The sequence below is a fragment of the Cnephaeus nilssonii genome (assembly GCF_951640355.1).
Source record: "Cnephaeus nilssonii genome assembly, chromosome: 2".
Taxonomy (NCBI): domain Eukaryota; kingdom Metazoa; phylum Chordata; class Mammalia; order Chiroptera; family Vespertilionidae; genus Cnephaeus; species Cnephaeus nilssonii.
Window position 1 is genome coordinate 22,936,080 of NC_137073.1, and position 24,384 is coordinate 22,960,463.

The following is a 24,384-nucleotide window of genomic DNA, read 5'->3' on the forward strand; positions in this document are numbered from 1 at the left end:
GGGACCCCCCCTCCAGTGCATGAGTTTTCATGCACTGGGCCTCTAGTTTTAATAATAAAGAGGAAATAAAAGAACTGATTTACCTACTTGACTTTTAGTTGGCTGTTTCACTTGGTTTCACCTATGGATGATTTGGTAAAGTTGTTACTAAGTGGAGGCAACTTTGAGCTACAATTTATACTAGTGTTTCCCACCCTCCCTGAGCAAAGAACTCACTGGCTGCTTGTCAAAAACAGATTCCTAAGTCCCACCAACTTAGGTCTGCAGTGGGACCAGGGCTATGTATTTTCCAAAGGTGTCACCCTATTCCCACCCCAAGGATTTCTTAAAATCTTCTCTTTTCTTAATGATAAACATTTAAAGGAGTAAAGTGAAGGAGGGCTGGCATGTGTTCATTACAAAATGATTTCATTAAGGACACCTTGGAAAATACAGACTGGAAGAAAAAAGGAATACTTATGCATAGAAGATATACTGATGGCAATTAAGCATATTCCTTATCAGTATCATCAGGGAAATGCAAACTAAAACACACTTTTATGAATGGCCAACACCAAATGCTGGTGAGGATGTGGAGCAACAGGAACTTTCATTCATTGCTGGTGGGAATGCAAAATGGTAAGGCCACTTTGGAAGACAGCTTGGCAGTTTCTTACAAAACCAACATACTCATGATTTAGTAATCATACCCTTAGTATTTATCCAAAGCACATAAACCTGCACACAGACATTTCTAGCAGCTTTATTAATAATTGCCAAAAACGACAGACAATATTATTCCATTTCCAGCACAAAAAAGAAATGTGCTACCAAGCCATGAGAAGACAGAGGAATCTTAAGTGCATATGACTAAGTGAAAGAAACCAGTCTGAAAGGGCTACATACTGTGATTCCAACTATATGACATTCTGGAAAAGGCAAAACTATAGACAGTAACAATCTCAGTGGTTGCAAGGGGCTCTGGGGAGGTGGTGAGAGGGATGGATAGATGCAGCATAGGTGACTTTTTAGGGCAATGAAAATACTCTGTATACTATAATGGTGGGTACATGTTACTATACATTTACCCATGCCCATCATACCTAATAAAATGGTAATATGCAAATTACCATCACTCCGCTACACCCACGATTGGGCCGTTGGGAGGCTGGGGGCGGGACTCGGGGTTGGTGATTGGGCTGACTCACGAGTCCCCGCCCCCCGTTCCTCCTGCCGTCCCCAACGGCGGGAGCTGCAGGAGGACCCATGGGGCCAGCGGTAGGCACCGGTGGCGGAACTCGGGGTGGCTGATTGCGTGGCTGCCGGCACCAGTTTTCCTCTGGCCACCCGCCGATCGGAGTGCCTCCAGCCAGCGCGATCGGCCACCCAGAGTTCCTCCACTGGCGGTGGGTGGCCAGAGGAAACGGAGCTGGAGGAACTCTGATTGCGCTGGTGGCCAGAGGAAACAGCACTGGAGGAACTCTGGGTGGCTGATCGCGCTGGAGGCCAGAGGAAACAGCGCTCGGATCAGCGGGTGGCCAGAAGAAAACTGGTGCCAGCAGCCAGGTGAAGGAAGGTCTTTTGCACGAAACTTCGTGCAACGGGCTTCTAGTAGAATATATAACACTAAGCGTGAACCCTAATGTCAACTATGGACTTTGGCTATAAGTGATGTGTCAAGGTAAGCTCATCAGTTGTAAACGTACCCCTCTGGTTGGAGGATGTTGATGTGAGGGTAGCTGTGCATGTGCACAGGTAGGGAAAATGGGAAATCTCTCTACCTTAATTTTGCTATGAGCCTAAAACTACTCTAAACATTTTAAGTCTTAAAAACAGAAGGGAGCATTTGAGATCGTTTCCTAGCATGTCATTAGTTTGGCTCAAAGAAATTCATAAAAATTCTTTAACCCTTTGCACTCGCTTGCTTTTTTCTCGATTCCTTTATTCTAATGCTAACCATGTCGAGTCACACTCGACATCCAAGTGCAAAAGGTTAAAAAACACACACAAAAACAGATCACCTACTTTTTAAGAATTGCCTATATGTAAAAATCACTTGGTGCTACAAAATCTTTTACTTGGCTAAAGGATGGAATTAGAAGACCTTAAAACCCCAGAAAATTGTCACATAAACCACATTATCTGATTATGTTTCTTTGCCCTATGCAAAACAGCACTTAAATCTTCACCTTTGAGTAAGTGAAACAAGTCTACCTGAACACCTTCCCACAGAACCTAGTCTCCATGGAAAATGTTTCAATTAAGCTACACCCCTACAACACAGACTTCTATTCATTTTTAAAAGTCTATAAGGACAGTGAACCTACAAATTTTGTTGTATATTAGAGCCTTTCATGACTTAAAAAGTTAACATTAATTTGTGGGGCTAAAAAACCAACAACTGTCTCAACTTGACTTGCCAAGAACCATCTCGAGTTTTATTCCTTGTTTCTGAACCAGGTGATATTTGGAAGCATGTCTCATGCTGACCTTCCCATACTACAGTGAACCCATCACTTCCCACTAGTGATGTGTACGCCAACTCATATCCACTGGAAGGCTGTGCACCTGAGAAGTCAGCATATATTTAACAACCACCCAAATTTAATAGTCTCCACTTCCAGGTTTCCTATCATAAAGGTGCCAAATCTAAGTAACTCTATATAGGGTGAGGAATAATCTGGAGGAAGATTGGAAGGATGAAGGAAGTATTTTCTTGCCTCTAGAAGGCAGGAATCAATTTGGTGCCTTTATAAATGATGCCATGTTAATTTTTCTCATCAAACATATGCTAACTCAGTGGTTTATAACTGTGGCCAACCACCACCTAAGACCCATCGAGATATACCAGCTCAGCACGATGGGCCAAGAAACCTGAGGTGTTCCATAAATTCCACAGTTGATTTGCATGCAGTGAGCCCACCACTGACTTGAAGACAAGCTTCGGGAATGTTTGCACAAACTGCTGTTCTGGAGCCAGAAAACAAAAAAGTCATATCACAGGCATTTAAGTAAAACTAACAAGATACGGAATAGTTTACTCAGAAGCGAATGTTACACTTTAATAAAAGCACTGTAATTTCTATTATATTAGCTAACACATGAAAGAACAATTTAAAAAATGGATTCAAACTACTGGTTCTTACACCCACGACACATCAGAATCACTTGTGAGATTTTAAGGCCAGGTCTCACTCTTGGAGAAGGTTGTGACAGGGGTCAGGACCTGGGTATTTTTCAAAAGCTTTCCAGGCAGCTCTGATGTTTCCTCCTGGTCAAGTCACTGACTTTAGGTCGGCTGGGGTACTTTGGGTTTTTGGGACCATTGTTTGGGGGTGTGGGAAGCTTTTTTTGCAGATTTATTAGCTGTAGTGAAGAACTTGGCCTCTGGCTTTTTGGGCGTCTGTTTTGGGTCTTTTTTCCCCAAAGGAGAGTTCCTTTGTTTCTCCACTTCTTCTTTGACTTTTGGCTTCTTCCCTGGGCCTTTACCTGGGGTCTTGGGCTCTGGTGCTTTCGGCATCTCCAAAGCTGGAAAGGCCTTTCTTTTCTTCCCACGAGGTGGGTTGGAACCCGGACTCTTTACTGGAGACTTCGCTCCTGTGGCATGTTTTTGCACCTAAATAAAAGAAGAAAGTTAGGTCTGGAGAAAGCCAACTGACAATGTAACTCTAAGAGTTACTCTTTTGACTATTTAGGTAAATCCAAAGATACACCTCAGCATGATGAAATGATGAAAGGCAGCTGTATTCCATTATTCATATTATACCAGTAAAGAAGATCCTGGCGGTATTCTGGTCCAATCAAAGGAGAACCATCTTTCCCACTGGTAGGGCCTCCTGGAAGCACCTACCGGGAGCACAGTAGAGAAACCTGTGACCCAATCCTGACTCTTAGTCACCTTCAGCTGTAAATTCCTTGCACATGGGTTAGGACATGAGGTTTCAAAACTGTGTGTGTAAAAACTAACTGGGCTGCCTGTTAGAAAAACCTACTTCTCAGTTTAAGACTCCCTGGGGCAATGTGTTACAGGCCAGGAATCCTGAATTTTCCAAGCACCCCAGACAACTGCTGATGATATAAGGACATTCTAGCAATGGGATGTCCAATATAGAAATAGGTTATGTAAACAAAACAAAAAACAACCACCAACAAAACTGTTTCCAACAGATTATGGAAAATCTGAAAAACATCAAAAATGCAAAAAACTCAAAAAATTCACTAATAACGACCACACAACGTTTACTATTCTTATCTTTCCCCCATCCTATGTAATAAAGAGGGAATATGCTAATTGACCCTCACACTGTCACAGATGGCAGCACCCACAGCCAATAAGGAGGGAATACGCTAATTGACTGCCACGCCCTCAAAGATGGCGGCACCCACAGCCACAAGATGGCGGTCCCTAGTCCCCTCAGCCCCGCCAGAGCAGCAGGCACGCCCTGCCTCTGGAGTCCCCCAGACCCCTCAGCCCCCTAGCCCCCCAGGGCCGGCCCGAGGTGCAAGCAAGCTTCAGGTGGCAGCTGCCCAGCCACCCAGGACTGCCTGAGGCTCAGGTAACCAGGGCCGGCCGAGGCTTGCGCTGCTGGCAGTGTCAGCAGCAGAGGTGTGATGGGGCTTTGCCTTCCCCTGATTGCCAGGCTGCTTCCCGCCTGAGGGCTCGCAGACTGTGAGAGTGGGCAGGCCAGGCTAAGGGACCTTCCCCTCCAGTGCATGAATTTTCATGCACTGGGCCTCTAGTGACTATATATGTATTTAAAAGATCCAAGTTGGTGATTCCTGGTTAGGGCATATGCCCGGGTTGCAGGCTCCAACCCCAGTGTGGGGTGTGTAGGAGGCAGCTGGTCAATGATTCTCTCTCATCACTGATGTTTCTATCTCTCTCTCCCTCTCCCTTCCTCTCTGAAACCAATAAAAATATATCTTTAAAAATTAATTAATTAATTAAAAGATCCAAGTTGGGGGTGGTGGTGGTGGTGGTGGTCGAGGTGGAAGAGGCATAAAGGGGAGAGAAAACAGAAAATGATGATTGGGAAGAGCTTAATCTTTATTCAATCCCAGGACTGATTCTTTTAAGAGCACTTTCAGCTAAATGATCAAAACTAATCCATGCATAATGCTCTGCTCTTATCTTTCTTTCTTTTTTTAAAAAAATATATTTTATTGATTTTTTACTGAGAGGAAGGGAGAGGGATAGAGAGTTAGAAACATCGATGAGAGAGAAACATCTATCAGCTGCCTCCTGCACACCTCCTACTGGGGATGTGCCCACAACCAAGGTACATGCCCTTGACTGGAATCGAACCTGGGACCTTTCAGTCCACAGGCCGACGCTCTATCCACTGAGCCAAACCGGTCAGGGCTGCTCTTATCTTTCTAAGTCCACCCCTGGAGATCTTGTTTTTCTGGGCCCATAAAGACAACAGCTCAGAAGATACTTGGTCTTGATCAACACCCCTCTTTCTCTCTATAAACCTGGCTTCCTCCTCTGACCATTAATCTCCTTACTAGCTAGTATTTTCCCGTCTCCATTTCCTCCCCTGCTTCACTTCCTCTTCTCGACCTCACAACCGTCTTCACCACATTCTTCTGAATTTGCTTCTTTTTGTTTTTAAATATATTTTTATTGATTTCAGAGAGGAAGGGAGAGGGAGAGATAGAAACATCAATGATGAGAATAATCTATTGGCTGCCTCCTGCACATCCCCTACTGGGGATCGAGCCGGATAGCCAGGCATGTGCCCTGACTGAAACTGTGACCTCCTGGTTCATAGGTCGACACTCAACCACTGAGCAACATGGGCCAGGCTGAATCTGCTTCTTAAATTCATCATAGTTTCATCCATTTCTTACTGTTTCCACTGTCCGGCTCTGACACTACCACTTATCTACCGTATTTTCCGGCATATAAGACAACCGGGCGTATAGAAGCTTTTCCTGGGTTAAAAAGTCGTCTTATACGCCGGAAAATACGGTAGTCTGACACTCCACAACCACTTTTCTCCTGGATTATTCCTTGGTCTCCAGTGAAGCTGGAGTGTTTCTGAGACATGACTCTCTCTGTATCAGTTCCAAAAGCTTTCAATCTTTAAGTGGCTTAAAGACTTCTGAAAAACAATGATAATAAATTTAGCTGATAGATCTGGTCTACCCTTATTTCCCCAGCCATATCTTTGGCATTTCCAACTTGTTCTTATTCACCATCTCTTCTCTTGCTTTCCCCTTGTGCTTCCCGTCTCTCCACCACTGACACTGTAGCCATTTATTGCAGTTCCTAGGATATGCCCTGCTCTTGCTCTCTCCCCAAAGCCTTCACTCAACACACTCCAAATCCCTTCTTTCTCATCCTTTTAAAGCAGAGGTACAGAACCATTTTTCTGCCAAGGGCCATACAAAATTACCAACTTAAAAATTAGTCTGCTTGGCCATTATCAACAAGTCGAGCAACAACAAGTGTTGGAGAGATTGTGGAAAAAGGGAACCCTCATTCGGTGCTGGTGGGAATGTAGACTGGTACAACCACTATGGAAAGCGGTCTGGTGATTCCTCAAAAAATTAAAAAAATAGAGCTACCATACGACCCAACAATCCCACTCCTGAGTATATATACCCGAATAACTCAAAATTATTTATATGCAAAGATATATGCATCCCTATATTCATTGCAGCATTATTCATGGTGGCCAAGAGTTGGAAACAGCCAAAGTGCCCTACGATAAGAGGACTGGTTAAAGAAGATGTGGTACATGTACACAATGGAGTACTACACGGCCATAAGAAAGGATGAAATAGCATCATTTACAACATGGATGGACCTTGAGAACATTATGCGAAGTGAAATAAGTCAAACAGAAAAAGCTAAGAACTATAGGATTTAACTCATATGTGGGATATAAAACTGAAACTTACGAACACAAACAGCAGTGTGGTGGTTGCCAGAGGGAGGGGGGTGGGGGAAGAAAGGGGTCCTAATATGAGGTGACAGGAGATTTGACTTTGGGTGGTGGGCACATGGTCCTATATACAGATGTTGTAAATTAGTAATCCACACATGAAACCTGTATGTTCATGTTGACTAATGCCACCCCAATAAAATTTTAAAAATTAAAAATTCACTTTGGAGAAAAAAAAAATTAGTCTGCTAGCCCTAACTGGTTTGGCTCAGTGGATAGAGCATCGGCCTGTGGACTGAAAGGTCCCAGGTTCGATTCTGGTCAAGGGCATGTACCTTGGTTGCGGACACATCCCCAGTAGGAGGTGTGCAGGAGGCAGCTTATTGATGTTTCTCTCTCATCGATGTTTTTAACTCTCTATCCTTCTCCCTTCCTCTCTGTAAAAAATCAATAAAATATATTTTAAAAAAAATTAGTCTGCTATATTTGGTCAAATATTTAATTAGCTCAACCCTAATACCTTGGCAGGGCCAGACCAAATGTTATCATGGGACTTAAAAGGCCCTTGGGGGCCGGACATTCCCCACCCATTTTAAAGGATCCACTGCCTTCATTCACCTCTGGAAAAGCTCTAGGACCCTCCTCTTCTACTGTTTTAGGTTGGATGTCTACTATATGTCCAAAAACCTTCAATTTCCCCTTTAATAAACCTCTTTTGTGGAAAAAAAGAAAAACTCCAAGTATTATGCCCTTATCCCAATTATTTTATTAGTATTTCCTAAGAACTGTCAACTCTTACCAAACATTATTTCAAATAATTTTACAAAAACTACTGGTCTACCAAAAGGTCAGGTAATTCATGTTAACCATCTCCTGGGTTCTTAGGGTTTACCCTAGTATTTTTCTCTTTTAGTTCAAAATCTTTGGTAGAACAGGTTTCCCTAAAAACAGTGCCTCCCATCTTACTGCAAGGGTACATAATACTTTTTCTTTGCATTTTTTGCTTCTATAGTGAGCAATGATGAAACTTCCCCATATTTTGCCGAACATATTTCCTAGATAGATTCAAAGGGCATAAACACTTACAACACCCTGTCAGCTAAGCTTTCTACTCTTTAATTCCAACATATTACCTGTCAGCCCCAATATAAGAAAAAGGCTTACTTTTTCTAAAAAACAATTATACTGTATACAGTTAATAGCATGATCATTTATGTTAACTTTAAGAATATTTTAAAAATTCAGTAGTGCTGAGGGCACTTACTATCGAAGAGTTTAAGGGTCACTGTTAGAACGAAATACAAAATAGGTAATGTGGTGTAATAGGCCCAGGATACCCCAGTGCAGGCTGTGCACAGAGGGGCCAAGAGTCCTCTCTACACACATGGGGGATAGTTGGTAATCTTCTAGAGCAGTGGTCGGCAAACTCACTAGTCAACAGAGCCAAATATCAACAGTACAACGATTGAAATTTCTTTTGAGAGCCAAATTTTTTAAACTTAAACTTCTTCTAATGCCACTTCTTCAAAATAGACTCGCCCAGGCTGTGGCATTTTGTGGAAGAGCCACACTCAAGGGCCCAAAGAGCCGCATGTGGCTCGCGAGCCGCAGTTTGCTGACCACGGTTCTAGACTCTTAGGGACCTATTTCTCCCCTTGTTTTCAAGGTTTTCTCCCAATGTTTGGACAGATACTATGAGTAGAGTAAAAGTATTACCCAAGGACCAAAAATAAAAAAACCCAGTTCCTTTAAATCACCTCTTCTGAAACTCAGAAAGTCAGATTTATGTTAAGAACCATATAGTAGAAGTCTTGGTGTTGCAAGTGGAGTGTTTGGAGGATTTTAGAGGCAGGGTCCAGGACCCACGGTTACCCTGGTAAGTTTTCTAAGACTAACTATGTGATCCGGACTCACCCTCAGAAACTGAACCACTGGCCCTAACCAGTTTGGCTCAGTGGATAGAGCATCGGCCTATGGACTCAAGGGTCCCAGGTTCGATTCCGGTCAAGGGCATGTACCTTGGTTGCGGGCACATCCCCAGTAGGGGATGATGTTTCAAACATCAAACATCTGATTGATGTTTCTCTCTCATCAATGTTTCTAACTCTCTCTCCCTCTCCCTTCCTCTCTGTAAAAAAATCAATAAAATATATTAAAAAAAAGAAAGAAAGAAAGAAAGAAAGAAACTGAACCACTGCCCAAATGTCCACTGTGGCCAGCTTTTTAAAACCACAGGCAAAGTTTCTTAGATTAATATGGTCAAGTCTCCCTTGATTCCAACATACACAAAGGGCTGTGTTTACTATGTGTGGCTCCAATATTTAAACAAAAGGTCAGGTAATTCATGGTAACCATCTCCTGGGTTCTTAGGGTTTACCCTAGTATTTTTCTCTTTTAGTTCAAAATCTTTGTTAGAACAGGTTTCCCTAAAAACAGTGCCTCCCATCTTACATTCACCACTCAGCAGTGCCTGCACGATACACAGTGACCACTGAATCAATCCACTGTGAATATTAAACATTAGCAAACATACCTCTACATTTTCTTTGGTAGGAGTTTCTCCTATTGGGACCAGTAATGGAATTTCTTCTTCAGATTCAACATGCACTTTATTTTGGGCTTTTATTCTGCAGGTCTCTTTCTTCTCAGGCTGAGGGGTCTCTTTCTTCTGGGGTCCAGGGCCCTTCACTGGAGAAGCACAAGTTTTTGGGGCCGTCTCCTCTGTAGGTAGGGCTGATGTAGACTTTCTGCCCTGTTTCATAGGCTTTCTGTTTCTTTTCTTCTCCTTTTGTTTCTTTTTATGTTCTTTTTGTTTTTGTAATTTCTTTGCTTCCTACCAAAAAACCAAACGTAATTTTTGTAAGAGATACTTTAGTTGGAAAATAAATGGCACTTGCAGTTCTGATTATTCATAAACTCCCTGAAAGGGCCTTGACCTGTACAAGCTCTGCACAAACCCCATTACCAGTACTTGAACCCCATCGCCACTTTGTTTCTGAGTCAAGGCCACAGTTGCATTTTATGTGGTAAATTATAGATAGATACTCAAAATCTGGATACCTGAGTTATGTAGTCACAGGTTTTGTGAAAGTCGATCCCATTGATAGGTGAGTTAAGAATTACATAGATTGCATAGTATGTGATATAAATTACATCTCAATAAAGCTAACAAAAACAAAAAAATAAAAATCCCTGACCATTTTTTTCCTACTTCAAGTTGTGGTTGAAAGTTCAGAGAGTACAAAGTTTACATAGCTAGAGGTACATAATCCTTACCACAGAGTACTGTTAAATAACATCTATAATTGCATCCAAATTCCATTTTCACCAGCAATTCCAACATTTTTACAAAGCCCACAACTGACTCTGCTGACAAATGGCAAAAAATCCAGCCTTCCTGCTTCCTAAGCTAGCAGTCTATATTATTCTGGATCACCCTCCCAATTAAAACAAAAGGCAAGGTAAAATATTTTTTAAAAAAGCACCGATTAGCTGATTAAATTGTCAGAAATTAAAAACGAGAGTGCAATGAAGTCCAGAATCCATTTTGGCCCAGAGAGTATCTCCTGATCACTGACTTTTGTTTTAACCACCAAGTGGGAAATACAGGGTGGAGGTGGTGTGTAAAGGGAAATCAAATCCCAGCATCCACGCTGTGCAGGGATTCTAGGAGGAAAACCCCCTCACCGCGATAAGCTGAGACCCCCATGAATTCCACCCTCAGGGCAAAGATGAGCAGGAAACAGTCCTACAACTTTAGCACTATGGTTTGTCTGTCATTCAGACGCGCAAGCCTTGAATGTGCGTTCAGGTGGTCCAAACTGAGAGTGCCCCAAGGTGCCTGGCAGATGTAAATGTCAGTCTCCAGAGATAAGATCTTCTTCCTACACCTCAAGTCATTTCTACAAACAATTTTCCAAATGCCGAAACCTTCACAGTCAGAGATAACCAAACACATAAGGAACCAGCAGACAGAGATGACAGCTTGCAACACCAAGACTTCTACTATATGAATTAGCAGACAACTAATTGAGTAGTTATGTTTAACATGTTTCAAGAATTAAGACCAACTGGAAGACTATCTATAATAATAAAGGTGTAATATGCTAATTAGACCTGATGACCTTCCGGATGAAGTAGCAGCTGCGAGGGAAGCCTGGTCCCCGTGCCAGAGGGAAGCCGGTGCTGGCAGCCAGAAGGAAGGCCTACTCTTGCACAAATTTAGTGCATCAGGCCTCTAGTTTCTAGATAACAGCAAACCAAAAAAAGTAAAGCCAATTTTAAAAAGAACAAAAAATGGAACTTCAGAAAGTAAAAAAATAAAAAGATCAAAATTAAAAATTCATTGGACAAAATTAATATGGCTGAAGAAAGAATAAACAAACAAGGAGATGGACCCAACAAAGAGCAAAAATTTTAATTTTCTCTCATTCTGGCTTCTTTTTTTTCATCTGAGGATATTTTTTCCACTGATTTTTTTTTTTTTGAGAACAAAGGGGAGGGATGATGGGGGGAGAAACACCGATGTGAGAGAGACACACCGATTGGTTCGAGCAGACAACCAAGGTAGCCCTTGACCAGGAATCAAACCCATGACCCTTTGGTCCAAGGGCCAATGCTCTAACCCTGAGCTCTGGGTAGGGCTCATTCTGGTTTCTTCTGCAATAGTACCTATTAGCACCAAAACCCTACAAACCAAAAACAAGAGGTACATGTTAGCCTAATAGAATCTTAAATTTTGCCCATAAACACCAATGAACTTAAACTAAATTTTGGGTTTCCTCTCTCTTAGCTCCTCTTGCCAATGAATAGGCCCTTTTAAAGCCTAATTAGACCTTTGAAGAGAAATTAAAACACCTACCTTATCATAAATGTATGTCCTACTGTACTTTATTAACTAATCTCATAGGTAAAGAGGGAACAATGAACACAAAACCAGTCACTGGAAAACTACTGCAAGTCAAAAGCCAGACAGAAATGGCAACCTAGTTCTCTCTTCTGGGCAGCATTTACATCCTTGACTAAGTCTACCCAGGACTTAAAATTCTACTTACTTGTTTCTTCAGACTAGAAATGTTCATTCCTTTAGCTTCATCCCAACTGCTGACAAATGAAGAAAAGATAGGAAGGGCAACTGATCTCTCAGTTTTCACGTACAAGAGTTTCACACTCTCCCACTTCTGAAACAAACACAAAAAGAGTAATATAACCTACATATGCTTTGTGTCTTTTAAATGAACGATCAATTGATGCATCTGCAAGACTATACCTCTGGCAATTTCTGTGAAAGCTTTTTCGTGACAGCAACAATGTTCTCGGTGATGTGCTGAACCTGCATCCCAGTGTGACCAATGCGGATAGTGCTGAAATTTAAGAGTTTCGGACAAAAAAGATTTTTAAAAATAATTCTTCAAAATAAGGCATAGGCAGGTATGTGAGAAATAGAAATATACAGGTCCAGGAATCAGCCCACAGCTTTTCCGAGGACTATTACCTCTAGTAGTGACTGTTTTGAAAGGAAAGACTCCTGGAAGGGTTGGTTGCTTTGCTGTTTTGAGAGTTCCACGGCCCTGACCCAGCTGCCACCTCTAAAACAAAGAGCTCTCCTCCCTCCTACAGTATCAGTCTTCTGGCCAAGAGCAAGACCACGCCTTCATTTGAAACAGAGTGCACACATAAGCCAAGTGGGAAGCCAGAAGTGCCAGGTGCTCAGCCACTGCCAGTCCCCATCCTCCCCACCATGGGAGCTAAAAGGGAGGTGTCTCAGAAGCAGGGTGAGACAGGGGCTGGTGCCCCCACCTCCCTCCAGCCAAAGAAGGGGCTTTGATCACTCTCTATGTCTGCTGCCACCTACCTGCAAGCACACTCTTGGCTTTGCAGATGGAAAAATAGTAAGGAAGGAGGGGGAGAGGAGGGAGAAAGAGGAAGGAGGGTGTACATGAGGAAGGGGAGGGTGGGAAGGAAGATGGAAGGTTAAGAACGGAGATAAAAGAATGATTATGTTTTTGTATTACTTTTATTAGCTGTCCACAATGTTTCTTAAGCTCTGGATTTGGCTTGGGAAAACCTTAGAGGCAGATTTCTACTCCTTTATCTGGATGCACGGTGCTGTCCCCTTTTCATAGCTACTCACTAATCCCATGAACCAGGCCTCAGACCTTCTAGCTAACTGCTTGCCATGAGCCACTACTCATGGCCTGATGAACAACTCTTCTCAGTTACCTAATGACACTCAAGTAAGGGACTTCCCACCTGAAAGCAGAAGGCAACATCAGAGCCCACATTTTTGCCCAAACTCCCTTCTGCCATACCTGGAAACACTCTGCCAAGGACTGCCCTCCCTGGCGTGTGGTCAAGAAACCCTGATAGTCCTATTTTATCATGTGACCACTAACTACACATGGGCTCCTGGGCATCTTTGGGAGAAAGGACCATACTCAACAGCTCTACACTACTGGCAGCGGCCCATCCCACACCACAGATGCCCAAATCAGCAGACTAAGTATTTATGAAATGATTTTGAATATGTTTAAACCAAGACTGAGGTAGGTCTTCACATTAAAGGATAATATGATGCTGGTCAACATGAACGCCCAGAAGTATATGGATGTTTTCTAAGCATTAATCTCATTCTCCCTGCTATACTTAACCTAGAGGTGCCTTATCCAATATGGTAAGCATTAGCCACTAGCCACACATGTCTATTTAAATTAATTAAAATCAAGTAAAATTAGAAATTTGGTTCGTTAGCTATAGTACCCACAATGCAAGTGCTCACAACCACATACGGCTAATGATTCCTATAGGAGACAGCAGGGATACAGACCATCTCCATCTCTGTAGAAAGTTCTATGGGAGAACTGAATACGTCTAAGGAATGGATTTTAATTTTAATAGAAGGATCTGGTTTCATTAACACTATCTTATAAAAAATGTTTACAAAATCATTATTAAGTATAAGATTAAACACATGTATACATTTACCTACCTGCAAGAACCACTTTTAGAGATGTTTAAGACAGTCCCACCTATTGATGAGTTGATCTCTTTGGAAAGATTCTTGGCTTTAAGATTTACAGGTATTGGAACTCTGTAACGACAGACATTTAGAGCACAATGCATATATACCTATAAATTCTTTTCTTTTTTTAAATTTTTAATCCTTTCTTTACAGATTACCTAAGACCTCTTTTTCTTTTATTGATTTTTTTTTTACAGAGAGGAAGGGAGAGGGATAGAGTTAGAAACATCGATCAGCTGCCTCCTGCACACCCCCTACTGAGGATGTGCCCACAACCAAGGTACATGCCCTTGACCGGAATTGAACCTGGGACCCTTCAGTCCACAGGCCGATGCTCTATCCACTGAGCCAAACCGGTTAAGGATATACCTATAAATTCTGTGCTGCTCAAGTCCAGTCACTGATCAGAAACTTACTTCTTTCTCTTATAGAAATGTCTCCCGAGGTGTGAGGGTAAGAGCCTTCGGATTCTTGCATCAGAAAGGAACAAGTCAAAACTACCCAGGAGGCGGAGCTTGGCCTCATAGGCTTTATACTCCTTTTTTAAAGTTCGGAGGGGGATGATCTAGAAAACAAAGAGCACAGTACTCAGGCAACAATTTGTATTCAGATTTTAAAATGTTCTGGAGCCACTTTAGTGAACACGTAGAAAGCCCATTTCTAAAATGGGCCAGACAATATACTAAATGCCACGAACATGAAAACAAATGAGATGGGACAACCTCAGCTAAAGAAATAACACCAACAACTGTCAAACAGGATGAAAAATGCCAAGTCAGAGGCAAACACAGGATGCTCCAGAAGTTCAGAGTAAATGACCTAATGGAGCAACTGTTTGTAAAATCTTCAAGGAAGGTACTGGTGTACACAGTGAGCTTGTGGATTAACAAACCTGGACAGCTGAGCCATCAGATGAAAGATGGAATATGTCCTACCTAAAGCCAAGGAGAACTATGTTAAAAAGAAAAAGTTAAAATTAAAAATTAAATTCCTAGGAAATACTAGGTGATACAGCAATGTATTACTTTTCCCTTCAAGTGAATCAAATCTTTTAATTATCTTGAAAATATTAACCTGCTCCCTACCTGAGAAATGGTTTTTATTCCATGCTTTTTTAGAAGCTTCTTATAAAAATGTTCCGTCTTTTCAGGAGTTACATTGGGTTCGTCCTTCGTAAACAAACAGATATCTGCTAAATCTGACCGAATACCATGAGGCAAGGACCTGCAAAATACAGAAGAAACCACAGAATAAAGCATTATTATACAGAGAATGTGTTTATACTCCATAGAATATACAATAAATTTACTATCATTTCAGAAAACTCCACTTAAACTATTTAAGCAAACACTCTATATATGGTGCTTCCCCCAAATGTGAATAATTATAAAGGCAGTATTTATTAAAATACATTTAATTTTCAAAATCGAGCTATCAGCTGTTAAAGTGTGTATATGTTCTCTATATTGAGAACATTTTAAAAATATGTCTCACTTTCAATGGCACAGAAGAGATTTAAGATGGAAGTCACCACAAATACCCATGGTCAAAATATCAATTAATATTTGGGACATAATAAGAGTTCAAGTACAAAGACACCCAGAATAGTGCATATATAACTATTATTTCATATGTTACTATACGTGTACACATCATGTGCTAGAATCGATTTCCAGCAGGGCAGATCTGACTTAGAACCTTACCTTGGAGAAAACTCTGGGCTCCATAAACAACAGAGCTCTTAAGAGCTGAAAAGAAAATATGGAGCAAACCAAGAGGGACCAAGAGACATGCCATGATTACTAGGTTGAGTCTTAAAAAGAAAAAAAGGTTTAATGCACTTCCTAGGTCTGTATGTTTTAAGGAAACATTTCCTTTGTTTAAGAAGAGATAGTAATACACAGTAGTAGCATGACCTGCCAAACGATGTGGGAAGAACTGTGAAGCTGGTAAGTGGCAGAAATCACCAAAAAGGTGAACAGCTGGCGAAAATATTCTAGACAAAGTAAGAGGGCTTTCCAGAAGGGAAAACTGCCTGAGCAAAGGTGTGGAATACAGAATGCAGGAGGGAAACATAAAGCAATAACCAAGGGAAGCTGGCTGAGGCAGGTTTATAAAATTACTTACTGAAGGGTTTGAGGACCAAAAGGGTCTTTCCAATTTGTAATCATTCTTGGTCCCTCCTTCCGCCCCCTCCCCCCAAGAAACCTAACTACCCTAAACACTGCTTTCTTTAGCATAGCTGGCTAAAGGAAATATACTCAGGAAATGAGGGACTCCACAGAAAGACAGTGTTGTCAGATAGAAGATAGAACACCCAGCTACATTTTAATTATTTTTTAAATACGTTCCAAGTATTACATGGGACTTACTTATACTAAAAAATTACTTGTGTTTTTATTTATTAAGTCTGGCAATTGCAGAGGTGCATCTCTGACCTAAAAGTCCTAGCAATAAGAATGTGTAATTGCCATTGGTTTCTATAAGGAGTTCACTGCCAAGTTTTAAATAGTGTCTGTATAAAGAAGCGAGTTCAGCCTGGCTGGTGTTGCTCAGTGGTTGAGCATCGACCCATACACCGGGAGGTCACTGGTTTGATTCCCAATCAGGATACATGGCAGGGTTGCAGGCTCAATCCCCAGCAAGGGGCTGCTGATCGATGTTGATGTTCTCTCCCATCGATGTTTCTCTCTCTCCAAAATGAATAAAAACATATTTTAAAAGAAGCGAGTATGGGACCTCAGGGGTTTTAGCTTGGAAGTAGTTTGACATGAAAAGATGACAGATTCTATTAAAGTACAAAAGCTGTCTAATTTATTCTAAATTTTATTCTCTCAAAAAACAGGTTTTGTATCTAATAGAATGGCTTCGGTTAATTGTCCACTAAGCCCCAAGAAAACTGGTGAAATTTCTAAAAAATGTAAGCTTGTCTGCATTCCTGTGTTTTTTTTGTAAGGCACAACTATTTTTATCAACTCAGATTTTAATTTTGAGTTTGCAAAGTTTACACTAGAAACTAAATCACGACTATTAACGCTACACAGAATTGACTGATTAAAACAGCTAAGGCAGAAAACCAGAACTTACAATCTGACCCTCAGTTCTTTACTTGGAATTTTCCACAATACCACCATTAAAAAGAAATTTTCATTCTCATTCAAAAGCAATCCATTCGCGTTTTTCCTGGACCTGGAATGTGCCAACAGAGCTTCCACTGCCTTTCTGGTCTGCAAAGTGAAGATAGACAAATTAAATCTCAATCTAATTTAGCATTTGCCCTCTTCCTACTGCTTTTACCTTTTTTTCTGCTCTATTTCTAGTTTAACAGGCAATCTCCAAAACCATTCACTATTAGGATCCTACAATTTGCAGTCACAGGAATGTAAAACTCTCCATTCGTCCGAAAAAAAGTGCCAGACGGAACATGCTGCCCCTGCCCGCGAGGAGGAAGGCCGTAATCCCAGTAAACGCGCATCACACTGCAACTAGCATTTAGTGAGCGCTTACTGTATGCCAGGCCCTTGGCTACAGCGCTTTACGCGCATTACCTCCTCTAATCCTGGAGAGCAGAGGGCAGCAGAGCCCATTTTAAATACGAGGTAACCGAGGCTTACAAAATTAAACGACTTGGCCACAGTCAAACGTAGGAAAGTAGAACCACGTATACCTAGCTCGAGAATCCCAAACTATACCTGCATTCATTCCAATTCAAGAGAGCCAGGCCGCAGGGTTGGGGTAAGCGAGCACCTACCCGGGCGCACAGAAGAGCGGGCAGGCTGAGAGTACCGCGAACCAGTGACCCTCAAATCTTGGGGAGAATCGAAGGGAGCGCGAGCCCGTCTCCAGCACCCCGCGCGTCACAAGGCCAAGGCCATCTCGCTTCCGAATTCCCCCTCCCAGAGGCCTCTCACCTGCTTTTTATCCAGCTGCCCCAGTGCGGCCGGGGTTGCTGAGGTCGAGGCTGGAGTTGCGGTTGAGGCTGCGGGTGGCGTTGAAGCGGAGTCCTCCATTTTTTTCTCGCCGCGTGCAGACTCGCATGCGGAACCGCACGACTTGCTCCCTGGGCGCCTGCGCGAGCCCAGGCCTGTAGCCGGAAGTTAGGAAGCGTGTGGGCGGGCCCCAGCGTCACTTCCGGGCGTCGCGCCGGAGAGGTTTGGCGGGCGCGAGCAAACTGAGTGTGGCTCCGCCTGCAGTCGGAGTCTCTGAGGTGACAACTCCCCGTGTTTCCGTGAGGCTCGGGGAGCAACCTGGCGACATTTTGATCTCTCTCTTTCACAAAAGACATCGAGCAAGCTCCGGGAGGCGGGAGAGGAGGCCTGTCCATGCACCCAGTGAGGTCACCCGCTCTCCGTGGACCCCGCCTTTGGGCAGGCCCCGAGGGGCGTGAGGAGAGCGGGGAGTTTTGGCCCCACCACCCACCTGTCTGGTGACTTTGGGGGAACCCCTGACGCTGTCCAGCCAGCCTCCTCCAACGCGAAGGTGGCGGGAACCTCCCCACCGCTGGCAAGATTTACGTGGAATCAGGCGCGGGAAACACCACGCGCGTCGTTAAACGGTGGGGGGCCCCGAACGAGGAGCCAGAGCCTCTGAGGTGGGAGGTAAGAGCGTACAAACCTGAGCGTGCAGGCTGGAATACGGCGGAAAGTCCCCCTCCCGCCTCACTTCCCCAGAAGCGACTACTGTCACTGGGAACCTTCCAAGGGTATTCAAGGCATGTTTACGAAATAGTTATAATTTTTCTTTCTCTGTGTGGCTGGGTTTAAAGTTAGTCTTTTTTTTTTTTATTTAAACAAATGGTAGCCAACTATACTTATTGCGCTGTACGTTGACTTTTTCTCTTTTTCTCTTTTTGCATTGATGTGAGAGAGACACATAGACTGGCTGTCTCCTGCGCGCGCCCCAAGAGCGAACCAGCAACCCAGACCCAGGTAGTGAGTGCCCTTGACCTGGAAGAACCCGCGACGCTTTGGTGCGCGTGGCTACGCTCTAACCACTGGGAACACGGGCCTGGGCGATTTTTTCTCTTAATGAGTCTTGGAGGTTGGCCAAGTCAGTACATAATGCTCTGCCTCATCTGTTTTAACTCGGAATGTCCTTCCAGCATGTAGATAAAACAATAGTTTATTTGGGAGCTTTTCTTCGTTTTTCTTTTTTCTTTTTTTTTTTTAGGAGCTTTTCAATGGACTTTCAGGATGGTTGTAGTCTTTTTGGAACCAGCTATGGAAATGTTTGAGAGAGAAGGAATGAGAGGAGACTTTCCATATCAATTGTTCTCCCCAAAAATGCTTCTTCCACATTGCCAAAGGTGGAGTAATGGGTATTCTGCTGATCTCTAATAATGACTTTGTCTTTGATCAGTTTTAGAAGAAATTTTCTTAAATCTCTGTTGCTTACTCTCACTTATCTATTCTAGAATCTAGTATAAGGTGAAACGTTTTAGCACAAGATTATGAATTGTTACGTTCGGCTTCATTTATCAGTTTTTCTAGTATGTGTTAAAAGCATTAGGGCTGTCAGATGTGTCACTTTCATTCAAGTTTGAGAACCAGACTGGTAGGCCAAGGGAATGGTATGAATTCAGGAGAAAGGTGCATGGTGGTGTTTGGAAGTAGTAAGTGGCTGGACCAAGAATGTGCAGAGGGGAGGAATGGGAGATGAGGCTAGAAGAGTAGGTTAAGGAATTTATTATCTAGCTAAGGGTTTATACTTCGGAGAAATCGTACAAGGTGTTTGAACTGGTGCTAAGAAAAGAGGAGGTGGTGATGAACTGTGCTTTAGGAAGGTTAATAATTTGGATGTGGTATTGTGGTGGTTTAAAAAATGTCATGCTCACAGATTCTTTGATGCTGAGTGTGGGCTGGACTTAACGATTTGTTTCTATCAAATAGAATATAGCAGAAGTTACAGGATGTCACTTCTGAGATTAAGTTATAAAGACTATAGTTTCTGCCCTGAGTGTTCTTTTTCCCTCCTTCTCCTACTCTCTCTTTCCTTCATATTACTTGCTCTGAGTGAAAGCAGCTACCATGTCTTATGGCTACTCAAGCAATCTGCCAGCAACCACATGAGTGAGCTTGGAAGTGGATCCTTCCTCAATCAAAGCTTGAGATAACTGCAAAGTCTTGAGAAACCCTGAGCCAGAACCATTTAGCTGTGTTGCTTCCAAATTCCTGACCCATAAAAAGTGTGATTGTAACTGCAGAATCAGTTCAGACACGCTCTGTCCTATTTCTAACAAGATATTGAGTTGCTTTTCAGAGACACAAACCAAAACCACAAGTCATGCAGCTGAAGCATGTTCAGAGGAGACAATTTGACCTCCAGTTGCACCCAGAACCAAAGCCGCCCTTACCCCCGCCTTCCAGAACAACACGACTGGGACATGACCAAAACTTGAACACTGGAACCCTTTCAGAAGCAAAGGGTCGTTTGTCCCAGGAAGATCTGGTGCTGAAGCCCCTTACCATATCTTTCCATAAATGGCCAAGGTCCAAAGCTCTTCAATCAAAACTTGCTCTGCCAGTGCTTTTATATACCAGTCTTTTTTCTCCTAACCTCTTAAAACTCACCTGGGTTAAGAGATTTGAGCCTTGTTCTCTGTCTCCTTGCTGGTGACTTCAAAATAAAACCTTTTCTTTTCTCAAAAGCCAATGTCATATTGGCTTCTGTATGCAATGGGCAGCCAGTCCTTGTTTAGCAACAAGATAATGTTTTTTAAGCCATTGAGTTTGGGGTGATTTGTTATCATTCATCAGATAATAGAAATTTGCAGACCTCCCATCTTGAAACTCATCAACTGTTGATATAGAAGTCCTATTAGAACTTCACACTCAGCAGTGCCCCACTATGAACTCATTATCTTTCCTTAAAACGTGCTCCTTCTGTTTTCTCTGTCATTGGCACCCCCAACAGCCTAGTTGCCCAGAGTATGGGAGTTATCATTTCTTCTCATTCCCCCAAATATAGTCAATAATAAAATCTTTATTCCTTTTAAATATCTCTTAAATTTATCCAATTCTTAGGGCATCGTTTTTCCCCCTAACAGCCTCCTGGGTTGTCCTACCTCCAGTTTTGCATCTTGTAGTCCATTCTCTGTCCTTCAGTTGGAGTGATCTTTGTAACGTCCAAAGTCATAAACAGTGCTTGTAAAGGAATACTACAGGTAGTTATAATAGAGCCAATGGTGATAAAGGAACACTAAATACAGGGAGTCCCCCAAAAAATGTATACACAATTAATAGCTGATAGCTCTATTGATGTTTCTTTCTTCATATTTAACCTGTTGGAGTTATTCAAAGTGTATATATACATTTTGGGGGGACACCCTGTGTAAGTATCTTGAACCAAATATGTGAATTACTTTTGTTGTTAATCCTCTTCTGAGGATATTTTTCCATTGATTATTTTCAGAGTGGAAGGGAGGGAGAGAAACACAGAGAAGAAACATCGATGTGAGAGAGAGACACATTGATTGGTTGCCTCCCACACACACCCCTACCAGGGTTGGGGATCAAGCCTGCAACTGAGGTACCTGCCCTTAACTGGAATTGAACCTGGGACCCTTCAGTCTGTGGGCTGATGCTCTGTCCACTGAGTCAAACTGGCTAGGGCGAAATACTTTTTTTTAATCCTCACTCAAGGATTTTTTTTTAATTGATTTTAGAGAGGGAGGAAAGGAGAAACATTGATTGGTTGCCTCCAATATGTGCCCCTACCTGGGATCAAACCTGCAACGTGAGTATGTGCCCTGATTGAGAATAGAACCCGACTTCAGTGTACTCAGGATGATGTTCCAACCGAGTCACACCAACCAGGGCATGAATTATTTTTTAAAAATTAGTATGTACGTATTAAGACTCTTGGGACGAAAACAAGGTAATTAGAGCATACTCTTCTAATGGCCATCATTTATTCTAGGTTGGGAGGTATATAGTTCTTCACTACAAATCTACAGTATCCAAGGTATTGATGCTATTTTTCAGAGAACATCTCTGGGTCACGAAGTGTAAAATTATCTACCATCAGTTTTCTGCCCACTGCTATACATTGCCTATGTGTGGTTGGATGCCCAAACACACTTAAGAAAGTTGTTTTTTCAACAACAAACAATGTTTGATGGACTGGGTTGGAGAGCTGGTCATTGAAAAGTGTGGGAAATGTCAAACCATTTATTTAGAACTTTCACATGAACCCCTGCTTTCGTGGCAAACTTGCTCATAAAAATTCTGAACAATATAAGTTTGTAGTTTTGGCAGAATCATTGGTTTCCTCAATTCTTGTTCACATAAACCACATACTGTTATATAGTTACTTGATTTATTAAGCATCTATAACTTCCTATCAGGTTGCTGTTTTGTTAAGAATCATATGCACTGTACAAAGGCCTTGCATACTATATGCAAGCAGACGACGTTTGTAAATTTCTTATGTGACAGAGCTTATTAGATCCATCTAATTAGATCCATGCTGGTAGATGGTTCCAATACTTGATACAAAAATAAAGGATTGTACAGAAAACGGATATAATACAGGTAATTAATTATAAACAAACAGACAAATCCTTCAAAAGGGTAGGTGACAGTTTTTATTATTACAAAAGCAAGTATTTTTAAACTTGTCATTTGAGTAATTGCAAGAGCAGACTAAGGGCTTAATCCTCACACAGGCACCAAGTCAGGCACAGTAGGCAGCTATAAATCATAAGAAAAAGGTTTCTTTACCTTGGATTCCCCTAATTCCTACCTATAGCATTCTGTCATGCTTTGGAATTAAGTGTTTTTTAAAAAAACAGCAAACCTAATTAGGCCCCCACCCCCCTCTTTTTAAAAATGAGAACTAGGTATTAACCTGCTGTCTAGTGGAAACTAGACTCTAAACCTTGGCCTGAGAGAGATCCACATTTCCTTAGAACAAACAAGAAACTAGCTAACTAAGATGTGTCGATTTCTGAGAGCCCAATGAAAGTTCTTAAAATGCAGACCTTCTAAACTCAGACCTGTTTCACCTAATTCATGTGGATGATCACCTGAGGAATGCGGGAGTTCCAACTCCAGCACAAATACTCTTCCAGGGCAGCAGGAAAGGAGGTAGCAGGGACTTGGGTTGACATCGGAAGCACTAAGCTAATGTGCCTGGCAGAGGGGACAAACCTGAGGTTTCCACATTAATTTTTAAATGGCACAGTGGCATGTGTGACAAGGCAGAAAAGGCAATTGCCACCCCAAGAGTTGCTTAAGAAATTCTGTGTAATTTTCTGCCTAATCAGACATGGTGCCTCTGCTTTTCCCTTATGTTGGAGAGCATGTTTTAATCTCCATTTCCTCCAGGGCCCTTGTAACATTCCTTAGTAAACAACTTGCTAGCATATTACTGTTTCAAGGAAGCATAGGATTAGAGGTATGTGAAAGTGTATTGAAGGGAAGACCTAATATGTTCTAGGTCAAGAATATCCTAGAGCCAAAACAATTACAAGTTGAACCAAATCCACTCTGTCTGAATTCCAACAGTAAATTGGTTCAAATGGGGTCCACCAAACTACTACAGGAATATACAAAAACTATTCCATTTACTATCAAATCTAATATCACCAACTGACTACTAAATTTAAATCGAGTCTTTTGAGTTGTGCTATATAATTACGTTTATTTAACACGTTGCTGCCATGGTGTGATCTCTAAAGAAAGAAACAAGATCATGAATGTATTAGATGCTATCTGCTAGAATCACTGAGAAATTTGCTGGAGGAAATAAAGGCTGTATTATTTGGGGACAGAAAATCGTCCCCTAAATCCTATTGATTGCTATCTACCTTACATATGTCTGTGAGAGGATTGATAGCACAGTTTATTCTGATAAGGTAGGCCAACACTGAATATAACACTTAACCTACAATCAGAGCTATAGTGCTGAAACCAGAATTTTCACAAAGGGTTTAAAGGTTGAAAGTTGCCTGGTGTTAAGAGCTGTAATAAAAACTGTATATTTGTCCCTTGACTACCTTAAATCCCTACCCAAAGCAATGAAGCTACTACCATCCATGAAGCAGCAGTCAATGAGGAAGTCCATGCCAATGAGGAAAGGTGCTAGAGTGCTGTCATGTGGAATAGTCATCAAAGATCACGGAGTAATTAGTCATAGTGTTCCTGAAGATTGCCAGGGAGTTTAGCTGACTTTTTTCAAAAGTTCATCGTGGAAGCAGTTTTTGACCATAGGTTCACCTTTTTCTTGGGTTATAAAACTGCATCTGGTTGAAACTATGACCCAAAATATATGCAGCACTTCAGCTGATAGGATGCTGGTAATCGATCAATGGCATCACCTCAAAGTACATCCCATATTGTAAAAGCAGTTCTTGTACTTTATATAACTAGCAGACAAGTATTAATTACCTCGTTACAGTGAACCTGGACTTTTTTACAATTTACAAAGTTTTTACATTCAATTATCACATATTTCAAGACTTTCAATTCAAACAAACAAATGTACATGGGC

At 42.0% G+C, this 24,384-nt stretch overlaps 1 protein-coding gene across 1 annotated transcript; it reads right to left on the reverse strand.

Moving 5' to 3' along the window:
• Positions 1-726: 726 nt before the first annotated feature.
• RSL1D1 (ribosomal L1 domain containing 1) lies at positions 727-17,978 on the reverse strand. Its single transcript, XM_079796841.1, has 9 exons — positions 17,805-17,978; positions 16,981-17,120; positions 14,979-15,117; positions 14,310-14,458; positions 13,861-13,962; positions 12,142-12,235; positions 11,927-12,052; positions 9,406-9,705; positions 727-3,595 (listed from the first exon to the last, which is right to left on the reverse strand). Exons 1-9 carry the CDS (start codon positions 17,901-17,903, stop codon positions 3,269-3,271), a joined length of 1,476 nt encoding a protein of 491 aa, XP_079652967.1. The 5' UTR covers positions 17,904-17,978; the 3' UTR covers positions 727-3,268.
• Positions 17,979-24,384: the final 6,406 nt, after the last annotated feature.

Bases quoted from the DNA above. Each gene is read 5' to 3' on its own strand.
- RSL1D1 (XM_079796841.1), bottom strand. From the start codon at position 17,903: ATGGAGGACTCCGCTTCAACGCCACCCGCAGCCTCAACCGCAACTCCA. The intron at 9,706-11,926 runs GTAAGTAGAATT...GTTTTTTGGTAG, and splicing joins TTTCTAGTCTGAAGAAACAA to GAAGCAAAGAAATTACAAAA. The intron at 3,596-9,405 runs GTATGTTTGCTA...TCTTTTATTTAG, and splicing joins CTACCAAAGAAAATGTAGAG to GTGCAAAAACATGCCACAGG.